General features: G+C 41.5%; 1 protein-coding gene across 1 annotated transcript; it reads left to right on the top strand.

The window, feature by feature from the left end:
- Window positions 1–5,362: 5,362 nt before the first annotated feature.
- Window positions 5,363–14,568, top strand: LOC126236553 (uncharacterized). The gene is made up of 3 exons (XM_049945966.1): window positions 5,363–5,488; window positions 11,292–11,519; window positions 14,180–14,568. The coding sequence occupies exons 1-3, from the start codon at window positions 5,461–5,463 to the stop codon at window positions 14,239–14,241; spliced, it is 318 nt and encodes a 105-aa protein (XP_049801923.1). The 5' UTR covers window positions 5,363–5,460; the 3' UTR covers window positions 14,242–14,568.
- Window positions 14,569–27,649: the final 13,081 nt, after the last annotated feature.

A 27,649-nucleotide genomic window follows, 5' to 3' on the forward strand; every position in this document is an offset into this window, starting at 1 on the left:
ATCGTCCGGCGGACTGCAAGCTGCCATTCGCTGGGGCGGGTCGGGGGCACCAACTAGCGACCTCCCGGGTGAAGAGCAATCTGCGGTCTCTCACGAATATGGCCTGGCTGCTAAGCCTTTCTACAACTACGGCGGCCAGTTATTTTCCCGTGGGCGCTGTACGTGGGGTTCACAATTTGTACTTGAGGGAGCAGCCAGCCACGTCCCAGGCTACCTATGCACATACACGCAGGTTAATGTATCGCGGTTACCCCTTATAGCGGTCACGAGAGTAGGAGCGTTACTTCTGCAACGCTGGCTGGCTGGACGCCAATGCAGCAGGTTCCACCGCTGGTATTGGTGCTGATCCATGGATGGACGCCACGTGGCGCCATCACTGCGATCAGTAGGAGGGCTGCTGTTTAACTTCTATGCATTAAAGTCAACGAAACACTTGCCGGCTTTTCTCCGCATTCTTAGGCGTAAGTCACCCCTCTCTACCAAACCATACCTCTGTGTCGTTCCGACTTATTACAACCCCTGAGCGCTACAGGGCGGTTGTGAAATGTCACGTTCACATGCAGGTTGTGTTCCATTCAGTAATAATTGTTGTGAGTTGAAAATAACTTCACGAGTGAAGCTATATTCGTCAGTCCATCCCACGTTACTTTTAAAATGGCCAATATCTTCCACTTGGTGCTGAATCCATTCAAATAACTATTCTCTTCCATTTCGGTGTTCTTGCCACTGGTGCTGAATTAGCTTGCTGTGATACAGAAACAGGTCATTGTGCATCACTTCAAATAGCAGTTTGTCACATATCTGGAACTGCTTTTGGTGATGTAGTTGAATGATTTCAAGAACTGCGTTATCTGTTTGTGGAATAGGTTTTGTCCTTGGGCGCCTTCTGTGCGTTGCTTGTATACGAAGGTTACCCGTTTCCCAGAAGGCTGTGTTTCAGGTGACGAAAACCATTCTCATCAAGATGGCGTCTTCTGTGGTACTATTTAGCATATGCTCGTGCAACACTAGCCTTTTGATCGGAAACACTCAGCATCAAAAACATATTAAGATATTTATCTTTTGTGCGTTTCATCGGGAAGCTGTCCTACACAAAGTTGACAGGAATAGCCATGGTTGTCCACTCTGCAGTCAGTAGACACATACACCCCGGTTAATGGTTCCCACTATCATGCCATAGGCCACTATCATTTTATAGGTCATTGTCCTGTGTTGAAATGATGCGCAACTTATAAACTACGAGAACTAGGGAACGGGAATCAAAAAAATGTAAAAGAAACCTGACGAAGATTTGAACAACGGCTCTATGGGCGTCTTAGGTTTGATGTTTCATCGGACCACTCAGTGACCTGCTACACCCGGCACGGTTATGTGGGATGACACAGTCCTCTTTACATTCCAATGCCCTACACGATGTGACATTGTTTATATCTCCTCGTTTTCACCAGTTATGTGTTTTCTAAACGCACTCAGTCTTATTTAGAGAGATAAATTTTTGATTGGAATCTGGTTAAAGATTCGCATGCTGGCATTTATTTGCCACCCTGTATATTGATTAAGAACGTTAGCCAACAAGACTATGTAATAACAATTACTGAAATCGCAAACGGCTACAAAACAAGTGTGTTGCTCGGTGGGAGTTGTTGTTGTTTAAGTCACTCTTTGAAGGAGTTATCCAATTTTCTTTATGTCCCAGAAGGTGTCGTTTTAACAGATCCCTTTATCTAGTCAGGTTCAGGTCACAATTTTCTTTTCTCCGAAGTTCTGTTCAGTGCCTTCTAATTAGTTACGTGATGTAGCAGACTAATGTTGTAGGCCGGCCGAAGTGGCCGTGCGGTTAAAGGCGCTGCAGTCTGGAACCGCGAGACCGCTACGGTCGCAGGTTCGAATCCTGCCTCGGGCATGGTTGTTTGTGATGTCCTTAGGTTAGTTAGGTTTAACTAGTTCTAAGTTCTAGGGGACTAATGACCTCAGCAGTTGAGTCCCATAGTGCTCAGAGCCATTTGAACTAATGTTGTAGTTAGCCTCAGCAGCTAGGGCATATTCGTGAATAACCGCAGACTGCTCTTCACCCGGGGGGTCGTGCAATTTAATCAATCGTTATTCACTCACCTTCATGCTACGCCCCTGACGTATTTCCTCTGGGGGAAACAAGTAGAGCGCTCTTTAATAGTTATAACGTCAGGATCCCTCAACCCTCTTCGGTCACTACATACAGTTCATTAGCTGCACTTCTATCTGCAATGTATCGGTTATTCACAGCATGTCAGTTCCCTGTGCTGCCCTGATTTCATCACACTTGTATACCGTGCCCGCCGTGCCCTGCATTCACTCCTCTGTGCGGCGTCGTAAACCTGCGTCCTCGAATCGTTTGCTATATATCAACGTCACCCGCGAAGTAATATGATGTGACATTCGGCAGCCATAGGTGCGAGAAATTTAGAAGAATTCTGAAAATACCACCCAGTACATGGCTTGTGTTCGTGGCGCAGCAACATAAATCTACTGGCTAGAATCATTAAAGAAGTGCTTTCGACCCCTTACCTATTACTGGACAATTTGCATATGCCCTTACATCGTTCGTTCCTTTGGAATACATTACATGATGCGTTTCAAAAGTTTCTCTTCGTATTCCGTAACACTTTATGTTTCGGAACGATGGTACAGTGCAACACATTGGAATAGAAGAATCTCCAAGGAAATGGATCTATCATGGATTTTCGATGTTCTCGACTCTACAATCTCCCGACATTAATCCACTGCAGCCTAATTTGGTGTGTGAGTGTAGGGGGGAGGGAAACTGGACAAAAGTTGAAGCAGACGTGTTGTGTAGGTTCCAGCAACGTATGATGCGGTTAGTTGCGAAGATTCACGTAAGTTTGCCATTATACACTTCACTCTGTGATGTACAATCAAGTTTTGGCAACTGAGTATATGCATATTTTGCACTATACTTGGTGGAAGGCCTGTAATGACACTGACATACTCACAATATCATTTGAAAATGTAATTAATGTCCCGTTGCTTGTTGGACTGATAAAATATGGAAGTGATTGTGGATATAGAAACGTGGATCTAATGAGGTGTTGACTACGTTCTCGTCTGGATTGTTTTAACCACTTCCACATCTGCAGAATAAGAATTCGTATAAGCACTATCAGGTGTGTAGGATATGTGTGTTTTGAGCTATATGATTACTTTAGGCAGAGTTTTTTTTTGCACTGTTGACTGAAAGTGCATGTTACACTGACGTCATTGAATTACATGTTAATATTCTTAAAGTTCCCTATTTACCTTTCAATTACATCTTGTTACTTAATTGCTCTCTATTAAAATGCTGCTTGTGGTAGAATGCAATGTTTTGCATGGAAATTATACAGACCACGGGTTTTTCTATGATCGGGTGTTACTTTATACATGGTTTCATGCGGTTCCGAAAGTTCGTTGTCAAAGCTGTCCCTCGTTTGTAAAAAGTACAAAAGTAGCCCGTCACTTTGTTTGTAAACAAGGCGAAGATGAAGCAGTTAAAAGCTCATCAACAAAACTGATACTATACTGTTAATAGGGATGTAATCAAAGGAAGTCTACATTCGTGACTTCCTGTTCATGTTCTGCAGGGGCTGCAGGAATAGAAGTACGTGTGCTCTGTAGGAAAGGGAGTGTCTGTCATTTTCAGTACCAACAGTAAATAATAAGACCTCTACAGAAGTTTTCAGAGAATTCATCTTTGTTGACACATCTGTCCACTCATTTGTCACAGAGAACGAGGCAGTTCCAGAAGAGAAGAGCCAGTGTGGTGCGACAGACTGTCCAGGGCCCTCGAGATCATTCCGGAATTTTCAGCCGGACGCAGCATGTGAATGTCGCCGTGTGAGGACGGGTTACTCCTGTAACTGAAATTTGCATATCTGAAGATGGTTCTAGACGGACAGAAACCAGCTACGTGAATAAACATTTTTGCAATCGTGACGGATTATAAGTAACATTGTATAACCATTGATTGCAGTATCCCACCAGACATTTTGTCTGTTTTTGCAAAATGCGAGTTTAAAGGATTGAAAAGGAAAAATATTTCACTTCATTTTTCTAAGGAGAATGTGACATAATTAACTTCCACGTGGCACAATGTACTACATACATAACTGATATGCCATTTACACTAAAACCTAAAACAATTAAACACTTATCATGTTAAGTACGTGTGTGTTCCGTGTGTGGAGCTGTTAGTGATGTGTCAAGCATCGACTCTATCTCTCTAAGTCGTTCCCTGTGTGACTTTCAGTCTAAGAGAAGAGTGGGGGACAAGATTGTAATTCGAAACAATGTACAAATTTTCGCTTCTAGCCAGCTGGGTATTTGATCTTCAAAATATTTCCTTATTTCTTATCCACTTTTTATGTGCTCCAGTCTTTTTCTGCATTACAAAGTTTACTCTGCTGAATTGAAGCTTTTTCCCATTTTCCAAGTCACAACATTGTCTTGTGTTAAATTATTACTTACTATGGCGCACGACCAACGCAGTATCACAAAAGCGTCAGTACTTTATATAGGATGTATATCCTAAGAGTCGTTAAGTGCCGTTTCTCTGGAGTTATAACAGATATACGGTATTTCCGTTTTGAATTGTGTTGCTAGACTCAATCCTAACAAACAATGCTCGTCTAGCCTTTCATGTGACTGCTAGTGTCTACAGAAGGCGTCGGTTTGTTGCTCTTTACACGCAAAAAGATTTTTTAAGGAGAGGAATTTTACGTGCCCATACGATATGGCGCTCCCAGATTTAATCCACGGGTAGTTAGATGTATAACAGTCTGTAGCTAAAGAATTAACCACATATTTCAAATAGATTTAATGTATTATACAGGACGTAGAGGTGTAGAGCTAGAAAAAATTACAAATGCTGCAAAAAACACAACATTACGTCTAAGAATAATAAAAAAATTCAGAAGATGGTGGAAACTGCTTACGTAGTCTCTAGAGAACACTCCCTCGTATGATTCTAAGATTGGTAACTAGACTGTGGTATCTAGGTACTAAGGTTCCTCTATGCACAAGAGTTTCCTCTTCAAAATGGAAAGCTCTTTATACCGGACTGTGAATGATATAAACGTCACTGACATCTGTTCACCTCCTTTCATCACCATTCGAGCCGTACGACATTAAAAGATGGGCTTTATTGAGAGAAAAAAAATATTCTTTTCCAGCCTGTGCCTAAAGTATGGTAACCAATTTTATTGAGTTCTGTAGTTGTAATGCTGATAATACGTTTGACATAGCGAACGATAACAGATCTTTTCAAGTACAAGGAAAGTCAATCTGCTGCTAGTTGCTGCAACCAGAGTTCACGGAACGGAAAATCAGGCGGGAACTTTACGATAACATTCGATGATGCCATCGGGTATTTAAACGTATATAAATGAAAATATAACGCAGAGAGCAGTAGTAGTTTTGTCGAGTACAATGAAGGCTGCTTTGTTGCTTGTTGCTGGTAAGTATTGGCAGAATTTATTATCTGTCATTCACGATAAACATTTTTTTCTTACCTCTATTTTACATAATTTCTCATGTATTAATCCATGCGAAAAGCTATTTCCATGTATAGAAAGTTAGTCGATTGGCCGAAAAAAAAAATGAAATACAATCCAGAAGACTTTAAAATGCATATCTTATTTCGAATGAGCACTTGGTATTCATAGCTATTGTGAACCTTATCTCGTCCACTGTAAACTATTTGTTATATCGAATCATCAGCAGAGTGCAGTAAGCAACCGTTAAAACACTTGGACGACATTATATTCTTGTTGTATCGTAACATGATACATATACTCTCCTGTGCATAAAACTGTTGCACTATAAATATAAACAAAGCTTATAATAAGGAAGTCGATTCTTACCGATACTATTTAGACAGATCCAACCCATTCGTTATTGCACGAGTATTTGCTGTGTACAAAACTTTATAAATGTAAAAAAAAAAAAAAAAAAAAAAGGCAACGAGTGGCAGCCTTACTGTAGGAAACCGTGATTAGGTATCACAAAGTTGTATGAATAAACTTAGAAATCAGAATAAAATGTTTTCCATCTCCAAAACGATTGAAAGCTGCCTTTGGTAAATAGCTAATTACACTGAATTCACGCAAATACTTTAACAAAGGTAATGCGGTAAATAAACAAAATGCGCTTGCGCGAGCTTCGATGTAAAAAACACGCGTAAAATGAACACTAAAGACGTTAATCTGTGATGAAATAGTTCTAATAAAAATTTTAATTGCGACTAGCAACACTTCGTAGATACTATATTGCGTCACGCAAATAACGATAAAGCTGTGTCTTTGAAAATATCTTTAGTCGTGACCGGAAGTAATTAATTCCTTATCCTTATCAGATACTATTCGAATAGTGCCGTAGAAACCTTCCTTCAAGGCAACAACCTACTGCCTGTACTAATGTTATGTAGAGATATGTTATTTACAGAACAAAATAAAATCATAAAATTACCTTGGCTTCAAGATAGCCAGTATAGTTTTGTCACTCAAACAAGTATTGCACTTATATAACTTTTCGGTTCAACTGATTTTCTGTGTTAGCATAGCAGTGCTGCACCATATGAAGAACCATAGTTACTACAGCTTTCTATTACAATGACTACTTGATTGAAAATTAGTTCTCAATTTAACGGATCATTTTTATCTATATTTTTCCCTTAAGACTTTCTCGGAAGTTATGATGAGAGGACAGGACTACGTTGGTGGTTTGACCGGACCAATCTAATGTCCCAAGAAAGCTGCCGGACGTGCTGGTCGAGTGGTTCTAGGCACTTCAGTCTGGAACCGCGCGACCGCTACGGTCGCAGGTTCGAATCCTTTCTCGGGCATGGATGTGCGTGATGTCCTTAGGTTAGTTAGAATTAGCAGTTCTAAGTTCTAGGGGACTGATGACCTCAGATGTTGAGTCCCATAGTGCTCAGAGCTATTTTTTGAACCAAGAAAGCTACTATTATACTAGCATGCGTATAACACAACTATAAAGCTACTGGATGTATCTTACTTTGCGATGAGTTGCTTGCAGTACGATGTAATGTTATTTATGAAATTCAGTATAGACAGTAGGCTCGTTTGATTAGCGATGAAAGTGAGTAAACTTGGGCCACACTGCTTTTCTCATTAACTCTAAAAACCTTCTTGCGGTCATGTACTACGCACATACACGTGCTCCCTCACATATATCTTAGCTTCCCCCTTATTATAACACCAATTCCAGCACAATTTGTAATATCTGCCCCAAGACACATGTCTGTACCAAAACGCAGATTGGTCACAACTCATCCCTCCGTCCGTTCTTACGCCAACGATATTATTGTTACATGAAATGTATGACCCGTGTCATACAAATATAACATCCCTGTCATTTCCAGACTATTTACTATAACTACTTGACATAATTATTTGTTATTTATTCTTTCATCATATATTACAGTCTCATAAAATATCATTTATGATTAATTTCACAAGTACATACAGTTGTAAAAATGGTTTTAAATTTATGAAACCAAGTAGCTGGAAAATACGTGCTGCACGGTGTCGTCGTTTTACAAGCTATTACTTAAGACCTGCACTTGTGAGCCATCAGTAAAGGAGGTGTTCAAAATGGAGTTTGGTATTTTCTTTGTGAAACAGCAGGCATCAGTGTTCTGGCAGTTTCAGAGAAAAAACGACAACGTAAATGTTTTTCACAAGCTGTTCAAAATACATACCTGTTTTGTTAGAATTAACGTATATGCTGCACTTGAAATGAACTGTGAAGACGGCTTACAGTATCACCAAGTACACGTGGTCTGAAAGTATGTATCTTAGACCTCATATCTTCGGGACATTTTGTTTATGTTTTCGTCCAAACTACCACCTCCCAAACTATGGGATACTTCTCTTATACTGTGTAAGGTGTGAACAGTTATAGCCATATCATAGGTCGCTGTCGTACCTTTGAAAATATCTTTCCGACTATCACTTTTGTCCCATTAAGAGTGTTTTGTTGAACTATTTCTGCAGTGAGTTACCGAATAAAATCATAAATCAGGTCCGATATCCGGTATTCTCATACGATGTTCACTAAATGACATTTCGGAACTGTATCGAATATTGTTCGGAATATTTCAAGGAACGAGGCTTCGAAGTGGGCGACATTGCCCATAATGTGATTCCTAGTTGATGAGTATCACAAGACTTCTGTTTGCTGAATCAGTTTGGTTTTATATGGAGGAGACTTCCGTCCTCCAAAATGGTCATCAACCGTGCGTATAATAGGGGTTCATCTAATCTGCAACTACAACGAGTTTGGCATCCAATCATGCTTTTTTCGAGACGCTCGGAATGCTTTGTCGCTCTTTCGACTTACGGTTAACTTCTGCTGGAACTGGAGAAAGTTGTGTATAGGACCTTAAAGACATCTTCTTAGATCCAGATACATTTCCACTACTGAGCGGTATTAGTTTCTACTGGTTCGATCAGTTACGTCAATGTCGACTAGCTGGGTCTTTTGAGACAATTCAACGAAACCTAATTCTGTGGTGAATCAGATTCGGGAAAGCGAAATCAGTACTTCGACCTACTATTTAATAGCTATATGTATTTTGAGAGTTAGTGACTGGTTTTGGAATCCTTTTACACTTGAGAAGTAAAGAACCATGACGCTAAGCTGGAATGTGCACGCAACACCTCTTGTGGGAATGGTGAAAAGAGGACGCCAGCTTTAGTTATAAAACAAAAATGTTACTGAACCAGTTACGTTTTGCTGACAATAGTTTTCGCAATTTTATTTCACCTTAGTGTTGTTGGAAGCAACAAAAGTTTTCGATCATTTGTCTGCGTGTGTGTAATTCAACGATTTTTCCCATGCGGTCGTCTGTTTCGTCCTCACTGCAATTAAAAAACCAGAAAATGTAAATAATAGAACATAATTTCAGCTATTCAAGGATAATATTTTTGGAATATCTTCTAACGCATTTCACACCGCCTTCAAAACACAGAGATTGAGTCAATTCACAACGTTTGTTTGTGCACATTGAACTGTAACGTAAAATGTCACGTTCTTCGTAGCCTCTATGAAATGTTCGGTGTGCTGGCTAAAAATTTTCTCATGCGTTACATTTCAAATGTATCTGTAAAAACTATAAGAGGGACTTACAAACGTAAGATGTACTGCAATAATGAAGAGCAACGAAAAATGCGCTACAAGTCACTAACTAAACAAACTACTAACAAAGGGATTAAAGAAAGGTAAAGATAAGTACGAACAGGCACATAAAAAACAATGTTAAACAATAAGTGGCATCAACAAAAAAACTGGGGGAGAATCATGTAAGAATTAGAAAGCCAAATACTGGCCACATAATAGACGCTACTGAAGAAAGCGAGTGCAGTGAAAAAACTCTTATATTCTTTACAGAAAACTACGTAGTGAAACTGACAACAAGTATCCAACAAAACAATTGCATAATAAAATAAAACTGCAATTACTGGAGACACATTTCTTGACCACAGAGTATAAAGAGAAGTACAAGAGCCCTAAAGTTAACATATTGAGATCTCATTCCAAAGAACAGAAGGAAACATGTCCACTCATATTAAGAGCAAACTACAGATCCAACAGTGAAAGGATGCATGTCAGCTTGGTAGATGCCATCGTACCGAAGAACATTCAACTGCATGGAGGGGTGGACACGGTCCTCAAGCACAAACGCATAGTAGTTTAGATCGATTATGGCTTCCTTTATGAAGAATCACCGACACGAATACATTCCTCAGACCATAAGGCTCCCTCACTCATTGCAGGTTGTTTGAATTGAGACGTTTCACGCCATATAAGCCACCCGCCTTATACCCGATCGAACATAAAACGTCTTTCGCCTCAGACGGCCGCTCAAAGCAGGTCCGGTTCAGGTATTGGAGTGAAAATTGAAGCCTTCGTCGCCGGTGATCAGCAGTCGACGTGAGCGTACGAATCTGGAACCTACTGTGGACAGCGGAAAACAACGACTTTCGCGCGATAATCGTTGAGCAGACACTGCTGGTAGCCCCGTGGTTCATCTGGGGCGTCTTTCCCTCAACTGTACCATGCCTGTTCATCCGTACACATCTCCGCAGCTGTCTCTCACTTCTGTCATCTATGGTCAATGTTGCCCCACTGGTCATGCTGTCAGTTTTAGATAGTGCAGTTTTACCATGCACACTTCACTTTAGGCAGGGCGACACTTGAACAGTTTACAAACTGAGGCGTGCATCCACTCTTTGCCTGAAAAGCAATAACCATACCCTTTTGGACGTCAGATAAATAGCTTCGTTTCCGCATTATGACAACTATTGCACTGTCCCCCGCGGCTCCCTGATGATCGTTACATAGCCTCGATCGTTAATACTGAGCCCTTCCGTCATTGAGTGGTTATCTCGCGTTGATGTCGAACAAAGGCGGTGGTCACATTCCTGTGACGGAACCGTGTATGTACTAGTGTCTTGGACTAAACGTAGATAGTGAAATGACTCTGATGTCTCCCATCGTACAATTTTCGGAACATCACAAGAAGTTATATGAGACGCTCCATACAAGGCTGTCACTTCTTCACCTCTAAATTTAGTTTGAATGTAACAGAAAAACAAACAAATACCAATGGTACCTATTTATCTTCTCTATCACGTGATTTTCAGAGGACGGAACAGGGACAATATTTTAATAGGTTACGTTCATTATCTTGATGAGGAGCAAAAGACTTTACAGAGCCGTCCACTTGGAGATATGTGTGCTTTTCAGTGAAACCCCAGCTACATGATCGTAACGAGGAAGGCTTCCAGCTTCTGCAATACCTTTTCATTCTTTACTACTAAGGGTAGAGCGGGCTGTCTGATGTCAAAACCAATGAAGAACCTAACTTTATCAGCCAAATATCTGGCTAGCCTTCAGTGTGGCAGAGCCTTACTAAAAAGGCAAACCTTCCCAAATATAAGTGAGGAAAGAACTAATATTGTCAATTTAATTATGAGATAATAACAATCCAACAAAGACTTGAAAGACCACTGTCATTGTATATTGGAACACGAAATTAATTACGAGAACTTGTCCGACATGAGCATAGCGTGCATGTCGCTGTTGATTCGTTCTTTTTTATTTTCAGGGACGAGTGGACTGTTCAAGTAACACATATATAACATACAGTAGTGTTGCAGTGCTAAGTGGGAGAGTTGCATTAAAATCCATTAGACGAAATAGCCATCTGTAACAATGTTCACTGACTTTTACAGCACTGGTAGCAGTGGCGCAGGTCCACGGACAACCAGAAGAGACGACCACCGCCAACATCGGGAATGAGACTCTAAGCACCGGCAATATCACGGCTGAGAGTAGTTTTCTGGGGAGGTCGTCCTACACGGAAGATGACGATGATACCATTTGTGTCGCAGCAGACAACAAGTTCTACTTGTATGCTAATTCGGTGAAGCTGTATTATTGCTACAACCAACTACCAAAAGGTAAGTTACTTTAAACAGAACTGTTTTCTGTTCAAAATTGACAAGATAAAACCAGTTTGTTCAGCATAAAAATTCGCGAATGGTCCCACAGCGAAAGTGAAAATATGAGTGAAATCAAATCATCAAGGAACTGTGGCTACCCTTGCCTCACCGAAATTACGAAATTGCAAGTCTTCATGATTCTCCACCAAAACCATTCAGAGCAATTTGCTGCGCATATTTAGTCCACTTTTTTATAGTAATTTTCTTGCCCCTTAAAACTGCTGCATGTTTTTCACTACACACCCTTGAATTCTTTTAGGAGGATTATGTCGTGTATCGCGACATGAAGTACGCAATGGGCCATAGTTTCAACATTTTACGAAAAGATATTTTAACAGACGACGGAAGTTTTTGCAAGTGCCGCTTTCCGTAGCGTGTGGTTAATTTTCACAGTGAATGTGTTGGCAGCGAAGTACACACACCTATACTAAGCTTAACACTATAAACCGATAGGCAACGTACACTTTTCTTCATCAACCGTATAACCATTGCAAAAAATTTCCCAAATATCGGGCATTTATATGGTAAATAGCAACATGCCACACATTTTAATTAGTAGTCAGTGAAGGTTGAAAAAAACGTTGTAAAAGCACGTTACTTAGGCCAGACCAAAATATCGCGAAAGAAGAAGATGTGGGGTTGTCGTATTACTGGTTAAGATTTCCACTGCGTTAGAAGTTGTGCCTGCACGCGTGTTGGTTAGTACAAGAGTACATGAAAGTTAAATAATGAATATTTAGATGAAAATGTCTAGAAAAAAAGCGGCAAAATGTGTAGTAAGTTTGTTACTATACAACCACGACATTATTTAGTTTGGCTTTTCGTGGCCAGTGCTGTATGGAGGCTGATACATTGCAGTCATCAAGAACAGTGGTTAAGGAAAACGCACCATCTATCGAAGCTTTCAGAAGAGCTGTGCTTATACTGTGAAATTGCTCATCGTGTCCTAGCAAAATATCATGATTAAAACTCACGATGAGCCGACCGAAATGCTCCAGCCCCAGACGCTATAATATTGCGGACGATTAATGAACAGAAGGTGGCCTCGCATCTCACACAAAGCTGAAGCCCGTAACTTCACAGGGATCGTGCAGAGTAACATGGGCGCAATTCAAAGAGAATAATTCTTCTAACTCTAATAAAATGTGAATCTTCTAGAGTTGGGGAAAACTGAAGGTTTCACCACTAGAAACGTTTGGTGTCTCTCAAAACAAATAACATTTCGGTGATCTTGCGCTCTCCAAACTTGGCATTCTGAGTGATGGAGAAAGGTACCTAATTCATTCAGTGTTTCTACAGGGTGATTGCGTCGTTTAGCATCCGCAGTTCTGACTTTGACGATAGCTTCTGACAGTACGGCGAAATTGTAAATTCTTTGTGATTGCGTTTATCTGTTGTCTATTCAAGTCTAATAATTGAATTTATGTCAGCGATGAGTCTCTATCTGTGTCCTTTGATGTTGGTGACTATTAAGTATCACGAAGGCTAAGTCCCATCACAAATCAGCAATCAACTATCCCGTTATCTGTCTAAACGGTAAAGATGATTTTACTTCAGTCCCACTTCTGACTAATAATTCCAACCGTAAAACTTTTAAACTTCAGATCGTCTTTAAAATAACCTAGCAGCGCTTAACATGCGTACTACTATTGCAAGAGTACAAGAGAGAAATGAAGTTAACATCTCCATTGCCGAGTTACATTGTAGTCACCGCAATCTTACAGCTCGATGGGGCTACAACCCTCTTCTAGGAAAAATGTTATCTTTGGTCAATTTATGGTCTGGGGTTTAACCTTCGTAAATAATAATTTCTTGAATTCTTTCTGTTGCGGTTCATATGGTATTCTTTCATTCAGTCCTTTCTTTAAGATAAGCATTAGTATTTACATAACACTGTTGTTAATTAAACTGTCAAGAGTGTAAATTTTGCTGTCAGTAGCTGTCATCACTGTCAAGACGACTGATTTCTCTATTTCTTTTTGCAACAAAAGGGTGTTCGTTATGGGTTGGGCGAACGTTTGGACGGCGGAATACCGTTCCCGACCTGTACACGAAGGACAGAGTAAACGCATTTCATCCCGTCACGTTGGATCGTTCTACTATTAAGATGGTCTCACGTCCGACAAAGTTTTACGGTTACTGGGGACCGGCGGTGCTGACCATTCATTAAACACAAAATCAGAGATCGCCAGATCAGTTCCCAGCAAACGAAACCGAGGACCCTCAAGTTATCGTCATTTACCTCGTCACAGGATACATGTGTTGCTCACTGAAAGCTTCGCACGCCAGGAGCATTACCCTCCTAGAGGAACGTGGTTCTAGTGACATCCTTAAACTTTCGAAATAAGCTATAAGTCAGGTTTATTCGCGTCGCCAACCTTCCAACGGTCTGCTATAGTACCAGTGAAGAATAGGAACCCTGTAACATAGCACAACGTGTGACCCCACATTATCTCTGATACACGATCGTAACATAATCTTGTCACAATGCTGACAGTGAAATTCGTGCTATGTAAAAAAGGTGAAGACTTACCGTTGTCTTATCACTAGTAAAATTAAACTGCTATGTTATTTTTGTACCTCCTATCTTTACTAAAGCGCATTTCTCTTAATTGCAGTTTACGTGGTGAAACCAAAGAGTCAATGCAAACCATACCTGTCAGATTGTCCCAGGAACTAGGAGTATTGCAAATCAGTTGGCTCGGATCGAATCGTCTGCGAGGGAGTGGAGAATAAATAGCTGGACTGCTGACTGAAGACATCTGCTGTTTCCAGAGGAACCAAGAAACTGGAAGAGTGTCAGAACTTGACTCTTATACTTAAAAATATCCGGTCGAATCTACACATCCTATTGTGTGTCAGTTTCTGATTACTTCACGACATGCAGTAAATAACATTACTGTAAGCATTAGTATTAAAAACATTGCATTTGTATCCTTTTTATGTTTCTGTTGTTTCTATAACAGTTGTATTCCGACGCAATAAAAGTGTAGTTTCATGACGTCAACTGTTATATTAAACGGTAGAAGATATTTCTCTACCTACAGGTTCACGTAAATACTGACAAACTACGGCTTGTTATTAATAACATCAAACGCATTTCATCCGTCATCCACGCTGACCTCCTATGTTCCCAATGTCCACTTCCAACCTCAACACACTGCCTGCCACGAGGACACCGGCGGCCACAGCAAAGACTCACGACTGACGCCACGGCTGGGCCTTACTTGGCCTGGGAAATAAGTGAAAAATTTGTAATCCAGAGGAAATGGTGTCATATCTCACGGTTCTATATAAATTTATTGCAAGCTATTTGAAACATCGCGCCAAGATGCGTGTTCGCATTATCGAAGTAATAAAAGTGACCGCGTACCGTCTCATTTACTAGATCTTGCCGATTGAAGCGTAAGTAAAGGTGCGTGCCGAAAAGTAATGCCTCCGAATTTTTATATGTGAAAACTTATAAAGCTTTTTAAATAAAATAAACTTTATTAACACTCTACATCCTCATTCTTCCTGTCACTATGTTTATCCAAACAAGAGAACAGTTTCTTGATACCCTCTCTGAAGAATGTTTGACTTTGTTGAAGGGGCCATAACATTACTTCTACTTGCTCCGCTTCATCACTATCAAAGTGAAACCCTCTAAAAGTTTTCATCGAGTTTTGGAAAAAGATGACGGGCGGATGGGGCATAGTCGGGGTGTATGGACGATGATCTGTTACCTCGTATACAAGGTGTCGGGTTGTTACATATGTCGCATGTACATGCTGTGTCGTTGTCATGATCAAGGAAAGGTAGCTCCATCTGTGCAAGAACTCTTCGATTCGTCTTTTCAGTTTCTTGAAGGAATATAACAAGCAGTATCTCGAGCTCTGTCACAGTTACGTAACACACCGCGATGTCACACGCTACAGTACGTAGCCCTCGATCGGCAGAGGGTAGCAATTTCGTTATGGAATCGTGAAAGTCGACCGAGTAATATGCACGACGCGTAATATGGTAACCTGCATTGTTAACACAATGAAAAACTCGGAGGCATACATCCCGTCTTATCAATACTTTCTTTCATTTTTTCTTGGGTAACATCAGATATCCAAAAAAAAGTATGATTCAAAACGAAAGCTACTAAATTGTGTTACACCAATAAACAGAAAGATAAATCGAGACAGGTAAGAAAATCGTTATCAGTTAGATTAAGCGAACAATACATTAATCATAAATTTATTCTGCTCAGTACTAAAATTAAATATAAATCCGAAATGGCCGCAAACCAAATAATTAGCTTGATAGGAGTAGACAACAGTGCACACGATTGAGAAAAAATGCCGCACGTCACGGTAGACATTTGATTTCTCATCCCAGTTCAAGACAAAAGTGTATCTACCTAACCTTAGTCCGACTCGCTGGTTAACAGAAATGGTTTGCAGAAAATGAGCCTCTGGTAATGCTGTTACTGCATGCAGCGGGGCTAAGACCAAGTAGCACTAATTCTGGGCTGAGGTGGAGCTCTCCCATTAGCTCGGTGAGACGAGAAAATGCCATGGGAATCGGAGACTCAGATGTTCAAGTTGAATTTGCTCCAAACATTCTTTTTCAGTTAAAGCATCAAACAGTATCCAGTTGAAACCTCCAATTGTGGTATGTTATCTTTTTCTATCTGTCTTTATTTAAACATTAAGACATAACATAAACTTCTTACATATAAAACGTCTGTATTACACTGTCCATGAGATAATTAAAAACAGTTAAAAATAATAGTGCACACAATAACATCGTCGGTATCCAATGAGGTACAAAAGACGCAATACGTAGAGGACATTAAATTGCACATTACGTTACACATTATAATTCCATTCTAGACATCCATCGTGCAAGCTTATCTTCACAGTTCCGGTACGTAGACACACGAACAAATTTCACTTTCGGAAAGGCGTTCAACTACCTTGCATTTGCAAATTTCGCAACTAACTGCATCATACGTTGCTGGAACCTACACAACACGTCTGCATCAACTTTTGTCCACTTTCCATCCCTCCTCCACTCACACACCAAATTAGGCTCCAGTGGATTTATGTCGGGAGATTGTAGAGTCGAGAACATCGAAAATCCATGATTGATCCATTTCCTTGGAGATTCTTCTATTCCAGTGTGTTGCACTGTACCATCGTTCCGAAACCTAAAGTGTTACTGAATACCTAGAGAAACTTTTCAAACGCATCATGTAATGTATTCCAAAGGGACGAACGATGCAACGGCATATGCAAATTGTCCAGTAATAGGTAAGGGGTCAAAAGCACTTCTTTCATGATTCTAGCCTGTAGATTAATGTTGCCATGTACTGGGTGGTATTTTCTGAATTCTTCTAAATTTCTCGCACCTATGGCTGGAAGGTAATAGTTACTAACCGAATGTCACATCATATTACTTCGCGGGTGACGATGATATATAGCAAACGATGCGGGGACGCAGGTTTACGACGCCGCACATAGGAGTGAAGGCAAGGCACGGCGGGCACTGTATACAAGTGTGATGAAATCAGGGCAGCACAGGGAACGGACATGCTGTGAATAACCGATACATTGCAGATAGAAGTGCAGCTAATGAATTGTATGTAGTGACCGAAGAGGGTTGAGGGAACCTGACGCTGTAACTATTAAAGAGCGCTCCACTTGTTTCCTCCAGAGGAAATACGTCTGCGGTGTAGCTTGAAGGCGAGTGAATAACGATTGTTTAAATTGCACGCCAACCTCGACGACATGCTGGTGATGAACCTCGGCGGCAGAACCGAACCGCTATAACTACTACCAAGCTCTGCTGTACGGACGCGCTATAGCTGTGGCGGGGCGGGCTGATGCTGCACCGTCGCGAGCAGCGAGATGGCCGCTAACTTCCGTTCTCTGGATGACATTGTCTTGGGGACTGCAGGCTGCTATTGGCTGGGGCGGGTCGGAGGCACCAACTAGCGACCCCCCGGGTGAAGAGCAGTCTGCGGTCACTCACGAATAAGCCCTGGCTGCTAAGGCTAACTAAAACAAAGGCTGAAAGATGTTTTCCCTTCGGCGCTGTAAGTGGGGTCCACAAGTTGTGTTTGAGGGAGTCGCCACCCACGTCCCAGGCTACCTATGCAGTCAAAACCCGCTGCGACCCCTTAGCTGTGACGTGAGTAGGAGCGCTACGTCTGCAACGCAGGGTGGCCGGACGACGATGCAGCAGATTCCACCACTGGTATTGGTGCTGATCCACGCATGGACGCCGCGTGGCGCCATCACTGGGATCGGTGGATGGTCTGCTGTTTAACATCGATGCAGTCAAGTAAACGAAACAGTTGCCGGTTTTTCTCTGCACGCTTGGGCGTAAGTCACCCCTCTCTGCCAAACAATACCTCCCTGCCGTTCCGACTTCCTGCAACCCTTGAGCGCTACATGGCGGTTGTGAAATGTCACGTTTACAGGTGACATGCAGGTTGTGTTTCAATCAATAATGATTGATGTGAGTTGAAAATAGCTTCACGAGTGAAGGTAGCTTCGTCAGTGTATCCCACGTTAGTTTTAAAATGTTCGCTATCTTTACTTGGTCCAGAATACAGTCACATAGCTATACTCTTCCATTTCGGTCTGTCGGTCGATGGTGCTGAATTAGCTTGCTATGATACAGAAACAGATCATTGTACATCACTTCAAAAACTAGTTTTTCATATATCTCGAACTGCTTTTGGTGATGTAATAGAATGGTTTAAAGAATTGTGTTATCTGTTTGTGTATTAGGTTTTATCCTTGGGCGACTTCTGTGCATTACTTGTATACGAAGTTTACCCATTTCCCAGAAGACTGTGCTTCAGGTGAGGAAAACCATTCTCATCAAGATGGCGTCTTCTGTGGTAGTGTGTAGCATAAGCACGAGCAACAGCAGCCCATTGATCGGAAATACTCAGAATCCAAAACATATTAAGATATTTATATTTTGTCGGTTTCATCGGGAAGCTGCCGTATATAATCTTGACAGGAGTGGCCATGGTTGCCCACTATGCCGTCAGTAGACTCATACACTCAGGTTAATGGATCCAACTCTAACGCCATATGTCACGATCCTCTATAGGCCATTGTCCTGTGTTGAAATGATTCCCAACATACAAACGGCAAGAGCTAGGGATCGTGAATCCAAAAAATGAAAAAGAAACCTGACGGGGATTTGAACAACGGCTGCATGAGGCTGTAGGTTTGATGTCTCATCGGACCACTCAGTGACCTGCAAGGTCTGGCACGGTTATGTGGGATGACACACAGTCCTCTTTACATTCCGATGCCCTACACGATGTGACAGTTCATATCTCCTCGCTTTCACCCAATATGTGTTTCCTAAACGCACCTCATCTTAATTTGAGAGATAAATTTTTGATTCGGCTCTAGTTAAAAATTCGCATGCTGGCATTTATTCATCACCCTGTATATTGATTAAGGAAGTTAGCCGACAAGAGTATGTATTAACAATTACTGAAATTACAAACGGCTACAAAACAAGAGTGTTGCTCAGTGGTAGTTCTTGTTGTTTACGTTATGATTGGAAGGAGCTCTCCAAGCCTCTTTATGTCTCAGAAGGTGTGGTTTTAACTGATCCCTTTATCTAGTCAGGTTCAGCCCACAATTTTCTTTTCCCCAAAATTCTGTTCAGTGCCTTCTTATTAATTACATGATGTAGCAATCTAATCTTTAACATTATTCTGTTGCACCTCATTTTAAAGGTTTCTGTTAACTGCTTGTCTAAACTGTTTATTGTCCATGTTTCACTTCCATACACGACTACAGTCCCAACAAATATTTTAAGGTAATATGTCCTACTCGTTAATTTATATTCGATGTTAACATTTTTCTCTCCTTCGAAGACACCCTTCTTGCCATTGCCAGTTTATATTTTACATCCACTCTAACTCGGCCACCATAGACACCTTGCCACTTTCAAGACAAAACTGCAACAAGTAAGTGCGATGGAAACCAATTTAATAGTTCGGCTTTCACTGAAAGTCCATAAAGATAACACACACACTGTCAGCACTAGCGGCAACACAAAAATGGCCGTCGTCATGTGACCGAACCCGCCGATTCCACGTGTGACCGATTCGTAGCATTAAATAATTCTCGTACGAAATCGAACGGTATCGTACTGTCTTTACGAAACGTATTTGGAAAAAAAAACGGTTAACTACGTACGTCATTTCTTATGTCTTTCTTTGTACTAATTTTGTTTAAATAATTACATTTTCAGTGCACATAATAACGTTAGTTGTATGCTGCTGAGTGAAAGTCCTGCGCCAGCCGTCCGGACGAAAGCGGAAGTCCTTTGTAAGCGGGCAGCGGCCACCCCTCCTCTGACGCTTAGTGACTCTGGGACACTGGCATAAAAAATCTTAACGGTGTCTCCACGGCCGCGTTCCACTACTTTTCTCAAGTCACAATACAGCCATTCAGTCACCCCTGCTCACGTATACTTTACAGTGAAAAATGTTACTGCAAATATTGTTAATAAACTTTCTACGTTCAAGGAAATCTGTGACTGGTGTAACCTAATGGACTTTACACTGCAAGGCGATCATTTAACGTGGCCTCCTACCCAAAGCACAATGTGGATAAAGGGGCTCCATGAGCAAATTCGGTGGAGCACACAGGATTGTACAATGTTTAACCTACCAGCTGTCAGATCCATCCACACCGCAGTAGCACACCACAGCAGTCTCGAAACCTTACCTTAATTAGGCCCACTGTAAGAAAAACTATTCCTAAAACTTTATTTTCGTTGGCCAGGTCTGATGGAGCAGTTTTGAAATCTTTAAGCGTTTTTTTTTTTACTTACTTTTAGTGTTGACAGTGCGTTTCAACGGCTGTTATTCTTTTTTTTTTTTTTACGTGAATTTACTTCGAAACTAAAAGGTAGTAAACTAAAATTGGCCAAGTGGCAGCCATCTTTACTTTTGAAAAACTTGTTACGTTAATCATGAATTACTAAGCAAAGCAAATTTAAATTTGTAGCAAATTTAATGTTATTCAATAGACTGTAGTTTATTGCTTTGAATAAAGCGACCAAATTTAAAGATGGTGTTAAAAACCAAAGCAAATACTTAGATTGAAGAATGGCACAAATGGCTCTGAGCACTAGGGGACTTAACATCTGAGGTCATCAGTTCCCTATAACTTAGAACTACTTAAACCTAACTAACCTAAGGACATCACCCATGCCCGAGGCAGAATTAGAACTTGCGACTGTAGCGACCGCTCGGTTCCGGACTAGAGCGCGAAAAACCGCTTGGCCACCACGGCCGGCCTTAGATTGAAAGTCTGTCTCTCTCTACTATGAAGCAGTTCGTAATGATAACGAATTTACTTATTGTACCTTTTATTCAATTATTAAACAAACAAGCAATTTAACTTTCAAACCGTCATTACACAACAAACATGACGAGGAAACAGGACTGGTGATGACTTGGAGCATAAATTTTCGAAGAATAACCTGCCTGATAAAAAAATTTGTCGAAAGTTGAAATTTCTGTACTAGAGAAAGGAGGCAATTTTGCTGTGACGCCCCAAAACGTACCCACAGAGGATATTGTAGCAAATATTGAGGCAGGTTTCCGTCAGCTTCCACAGAAGTCTGCTGACGAAATTAGGATGGAAACGGCTAGAATTTTACGTACATGCAAGCCACCCAACAGTAATTTCTCGCAGACACAAAGGAATGCGCTGATGGATATAAATGCAGATAAAAACATTATTGTTCTTAATGCAGATTCAGGGGATGCAACCCTCATTCAGGACAGTGCGGACTATCATGGATAAATCAAGAAATTTCAGAGGATCCGTCTATCAAGATTTTGATGTTGTTGTTGTGGTCTTCAGTCCTGAGACTGGTTTGATGCATCTCTCCACGCCAGTCTATCCTGTGCAAGCCTCTTCATCTCCCACTACCTACCGCAACCTACATCCTTCTGAATCTGCTTAGTGTATTAATCTCTTGGTATCCCTCTATGATTTTTACCCTCCACGCTGCCCTCCAGTACCAAATTGGTGATCCCTTGAGGCCTCAGAACATGTCCTACCAACCGATCCCTTCTTCTAGTCAAGTTGTGCCACAGACGTCGATTCTCCCCAATCCTATTCAATACTTCCTCATTAGTTATGTGATCTACCCATCTAATCTTCAGCATTCTTCTGTAGCACCACATTTCTAAAGCTTCTATTCTCTTCTTGTCCAAACTTTTTATCGTCCATGTTTCAAGATTTTAAGAATGACTAATCGACCGGTGTAAGCGTCTTCATTCGCCTCCGAGGATAAGAAGGTGCTTTGTAAAACAGAAGCGTACCAACCTAGACTTTATGGCTTACCCAAATTGCATAAACCCGAGATTCCGTTGAGGCCAATTGTCAGCGCTACAGGCGGACCAACACGTGATTTAGCTAGGCACCTTGCCTAATTGCTGCAACCTTATATTGGTAGGACAGATAGTCATATTAAAAATTCAGCTGGTCACGTAAAACCCTCTGTACTTCCCCGCATCCTATTCTGTACATTGATTAACATATTAATCACGAAAGTGGTTACAGTCATTAAAATTTTTTCATTGAATGGCAATAACATTTTCCTTATCGTTAATTAACAATTGGGAATGAAGTAATTATTTTATGTGAAAGAGCTTTGCATACAAACATAACACTTTTACACATATATTTGCTGACTCCTTCTACGTCTTTCTGTAACACTTAATATCGATCTTTCAACATACCAGTACCCTAAAGCAACGTCAAAAAGTATTTAAAAAATTATTTAATTTTTAACGGTGGCATCACATATGCCCCACATTTCGTTAAATCTTCCTGAAGGGATGAGCTTAACGGAATGTTTTTTTGGTAAAACTCTATTCCTCTATGAACAAAATTTTTGTTATACCTTCCAGCAAGGTAACACCTTACCAAAAAACAAAAATCTAGATAAAATCAATAATTACATAAACTACTATTCCATCTCGTCCTCTTATCTTTGAATATTCGGTCCACATTTCGTTAAATTACACATTACTCTTTAGTTGCTTTTATTCATATTATAGATTTATCTATATTACTCTTATAAGATTAGCCCAAAACATTAACACATACAGTATACCAAATACACAGTTAAATAACAAAATTCTCCTGAAAACAGAGAAAGTCTGTACGTCACACAAAAGGAAACAATAGAGATAAGGGCAATGCGCCCTAGAGCGTCCCTTGCTCATTTCGTTGCTTACGTTTGTGGAGCTATTAGTGCGCTCTTTGTCACTCTCAACCACTTTCATTTCCCCGGTGAGTCCTTGCTCACCCCGTTTTCACCATCACTTGTATTTCAAGGCTTTCTAGAAGCACAGGCCTTCCTACCTATATTTACATTTCCGTATCCCTGTAACTTAGAAAACTATGTTACAATCTCATCTATATATATTTATACATTATTATCAATGTCATGCTTTAACAAGTACTATATTATTATTTTACTTTACTCATTTAGGTTTCTTCAGACAGCGTTTAAGTCTGATTATTGTCGGTTGAACCCTTGGTTCATACTTCTTTAGAATATTTCTAATCCCAAAACCCGTTTTTGACACTGGGTATTCAAAATAGTACGCATTGGTATGCGGTATGTTTACTATTCGGTATGGCCCAATATAAACAAATTTAAATTTGTATGTTTCGTGATCAGTTTCGCTTGACTTCTCGTAAGCTTTCACGAGAATGAAGTCACCAACGACAGGTTTTGGAAGTTTCTATTTTTCGTCATGCCGACGAATCCTGCTCTCAGCTTGCTTAGCCATTTTGTTTCTCAATGCGTCTTTCTTTTCATCCACAGTCATTTCCTTGCCATGTGGGGACGCTAATAATTTTCCTACCAAACTCTTGGTGTTTCTTTTGCTGTAGATTATCCTCTGGAGTACATCCTGTACTCTCTTGTTACAGCGAGTTCATGATTTGTTCAAAATCTGAAATGTATTTCCCTCATGCTCGGTGATTCTAATGGCAGTACGTTCTACATAATCCTCCAAATTTCGTGCATATACCATTCCGCCGGGTTACTGGACGGATGATATGCGGCTATATGCACCACATATACCTACTTACACTCCATACCTTCTTTCCATAATTTTGAACAAATCTGAGCGCCGTTATATGGCAACAGACAGTTCGGCTTTCCTAACTTTGGGAAATAATACAAAATCATTAAATTGTATACAGCTCTTTCCGTCGCTTTTCTCAGTGGGTACAATTTCATAAATTTCGAGAAAAGTTCGACCACCACAAAGATATACGCCAAATTTCCTGTGGTTTTTGGCAACAGGCCGAAAATATCCACCGCGGCTATATCCAACACATCGTTGGGTTTAATAGTCTGCATTGGACCCCTGTTTATGACATTTGTCACCTTCACCTTCTGACATAAATCACACGACTTTATCCTCATTGACACCATTCTAATTAAATTATTAAATGTCAAGCACTCCAACATCTTTTCCGAGCACTTTTTTGCTTCACAATGGCCATTCGCGAAATGAAAATAATCAGTAACCTGTTCAATTAACTTACGTGTTTGCTGCCGGGTGGCGTCGTCGACCACCGCCGATATTTTGACAGGAGCACATCATGCCATTCTCAAGACACAAATCCAAGGAGGAAGCAATGTGCAAGGAAATTTTATACCTCGGTTCACAGAGGAGAAACAAGGAAGTTACCACACACAGAACAAGTGTGAACACAACCAAAGATAACCAACATCAGAAATATCGTTTGTGACTATTAATCAACAGGTGAGGTAGCACTAATTCTGTCCCTCTGTTTTTTGATAAGAGACAGAGCCGGATTCCAAGTAGCATTTAAACAAAATCCACCATCTCTGCTTATAAGGTTGTTTCATAGTTTGATTTCAACAGCTTCCTTAATAACACTATCCCAATAGCTGGACGTGCAAGCCAGAATCTTGGTGTTGCTGATTCCATAAGGTGACAGGTGTCAAGGCAATGTTCTGCAATAGCGGATTTGCTCGGCTGTTGTAAGGGTGTGTGACGCTTATGTTCAATACACCGGTCTTCCACAGTCCTGATTGTCTGACCAATATATGATATCCCACAACTGCAAGGAATACGATAGACACCAGCCTTACGCAAACCAAGATCATCTTTTACGGACGCCAACAGGGCCTTAATCTTAGAAGGTGGTCGAAAAACACATTTCACATCATATTTCGACAAAATACGGCCAGTCCTGTTGGAAATGCTTCTTGCGTAAGGCAAAAAGGCCGTAGACTAAGGTGGCACTTCGTTGCTATCGTCACTCACCCGTTGCACAGAAGGCTTATAGCGCAACGCACGTTTGATCTGCCTCGCACTATAGCCACTCTGACGAAAGGTGACTTCGAGATGTGATAGCTCAACTTCCAAACTTTCAGGGTCTGAGATAACGTGGGCCCTGTGAACCAAGGTACGAAGTACTCCTTGACCCTGAGCTGGATGGTGACAACATCGATAATCTATGACCAACTCAGTTCCCTTTAAACGATTCTGTTCCAAAGAGTGGCACCATCATGCGGAAACCATAGCTGTCGCTGAGCACCAAGAGAAACTTTTCAAACGCATCATGGAATTTGTTGCAAAGGAACTAACAATGCAAAGGCACATGCAAATTGTCTAGCAATAGGTAATTCTCCCACGATTCTAGCCTGTGGATTTATGTTGCTGCGTCATGAACACAAGCCATGTGCAATGGTTAAAACAGGGTAGCTCAGGGAACTGATGGGCTTTGAAGATCCGATACATTGCAGATAGAGGAGCGCCTAAAAACCTGTGTGTAGAGGCCGAAGAGGGCTGAGGGAAGCTGACGTTGTAATATTGAAACATCACCCTACTAGCCCGCTCCAGAGGAAATACGTCAGAGGTGTAGGGAAAACGGTCGCAGGTTCGAATCCTGCTGCGGGCATGGATGTGTGTGATGTCCTTAGGCTAGTTAGATTTAAGTCGTTTTAAGTTCTAGGGGACTGATGACCTCAGAAGTTAAGTCCCATAGTGCTCAGAGCCATTTTTTGTAGGTAAAAGACGTATAAATAAGCGAGACCGGAGGCGAAAATGGGAAGCCGTCGTGTCTCTATTATGTCCATGTTTAGAACGCCAGAGAAGATTTAAGTTGGAGGCCAACCTGGACGACCTTTGGGTGATGGATTTCGCCGGCAAACAGGCCCGCTGCAAGGACACGCAACAAGTGTGGCCGGGTGGGCCACACCCCGGAGATGCACCGGCGCAACATCGTCCAGCCGATGGCAAGTTGCCATTCGCAGAGGCAAGGCGGAGGCGCCAACTAGCGACATCCCGGTTGCAGAGTAGTCTGCGCTTACTTACCAACACGTGTTGGCTGCTAAAGCTAACTACAACAATGGCGGCCAGCTGTTTCCTTACGGTGCTGTTCGTGGGGTCCACAAATTGCGCTTGAGGGAGCAGCCAAACACGTCATAGGATACCTCTGCAGCCAACACAGGCGGCGGCCCCTTAGCCGTGACTTGAGTTGGAGTGCTACGTCTACAACGCTGTGTGACTGGACCCCCATGCAGCAGGTTTCACCATTAGCATTGGTGGGTGATCCATGCACTCACTCCACGAGGCGCCACCACTGGGACCACAGGAAGGCCTGCTGTGTACCTTCGATTCAATAAAGTCAGTGAAACTCTTGTCGGTGTTTCTTTGCATGCTTCAGCGTTAGTCACCCCTCTCCTCCGAACCATACCTCTCGGATCGTTCGGACATATTACAGCCCCTGAGTGCGGAAGGCGGGAGGTAAGAAAATGTCTAGTTCACAGGTGATATGTGGGTTGTTTTCCAATCAATAATGATTGTTGTCAGTAGAAAGTAACTTCACGATAGAAGATGGATCACTCAGCCCATCCAAGGTTATCTTCCATTTAGTGTGAAATACACTCTCAAACCTATACTCGTCCATTTCGGTCTTCTAGCCACTGGTGCTGAATTGGCGTGCTATGATACAGAAACAGACCTTTGTGCATCACAAAACAGTATGTTTTATACTTGGGTAACAGGTGTGCATTACTTGTGAACGAAGATTACCCATATAGCAGAAAGCTGTGCTTCAGTTGACGAAAATCATTCTCTTTAAAAACTTCCTGGCAGATTAAAACTGTGTGCCTGATCGAGACCCGAACTTGGGACCTTTGCCTTTCACAGGCAAGTGCTCTACCCAAGCACGAGTCATGCCCCACACGGCACACGGTTTTAATCTGCCGGGAAGTTTCATATCAGCACACACTCCGCTGCTAAGCGAAAATCTCATTCTGTAAATACCCTCCAGGCTGTGGCTAAGCCATGTCTCCGCAATATCCTTTCTTTCAGGAGTGCTAGTTCTGGAAGATTCACAGGAAAGCTTCTGTAAAGTTTGGAAGGTAGGAGACGAGGAAATGGCAGAAGTAAACCTGCAAGGATGGGTGCTTGGGTAGAGCACTCCCCCGTGCAAGGCAAAGGTCCCGAGTGGGAGTCTCGGTCCAGCACCTGGTTTAAACTGCCACGAAGTTTCATATCAGAGGACACTCCGCTGCAGAATGAAAATCTCATTCTGGTATTCTCTTTAAGATGACGACTGTGAGGGCACAGTGTAGCACATAAACGAGCAACAGCAGCAGCTTCCTGATCGGAAATACTCAGCATCAAAAAAGTATTGAGATATTCTTCGTTTGTGCACTCCCTCGGGAAGCTGCCCTACATAAACTTGACAGTAGCGTCTATGGTTGTCCCCTATGCGGTTTGAAGACTCATTAATTCAGTTTAACGGATCCCACTCAAATGTCATAGGCCACTGTCATCGTGTGGGCCACTGTCCTGTGTTGAAATTATGCCCCGCTTATAAATGACGAGACCTAGCGAACGGGCATGCAATAATGAAAAAGAAATCTGACGAGGATTCGAACAATGGCTCAATGGTGGGTGTAGGTTTGATGTTTCAGCAGACCACTCCGTGACCTACTTCGCCTGTCACAGTTATTGGAGTGATACTCAGTGCTCTTTACATTCCGATGACCTA

Source organism: Schistocerca nitens, chromosome 2 (genome assembly GCF_023898315.1).
Source record: "Schistocerca nitens isolate TAMUIC-IGC-003100 chromosome 2, iqSchNite1.1, whole genome shotgun sequence".
Taxonomy (NCBI): domain Eukaryota; kingdom Metazoa; phylum Arthropoda; class Insecta; order Orthoptera; family Acrididae; genus Schistocerca; species Schistocerca nitens.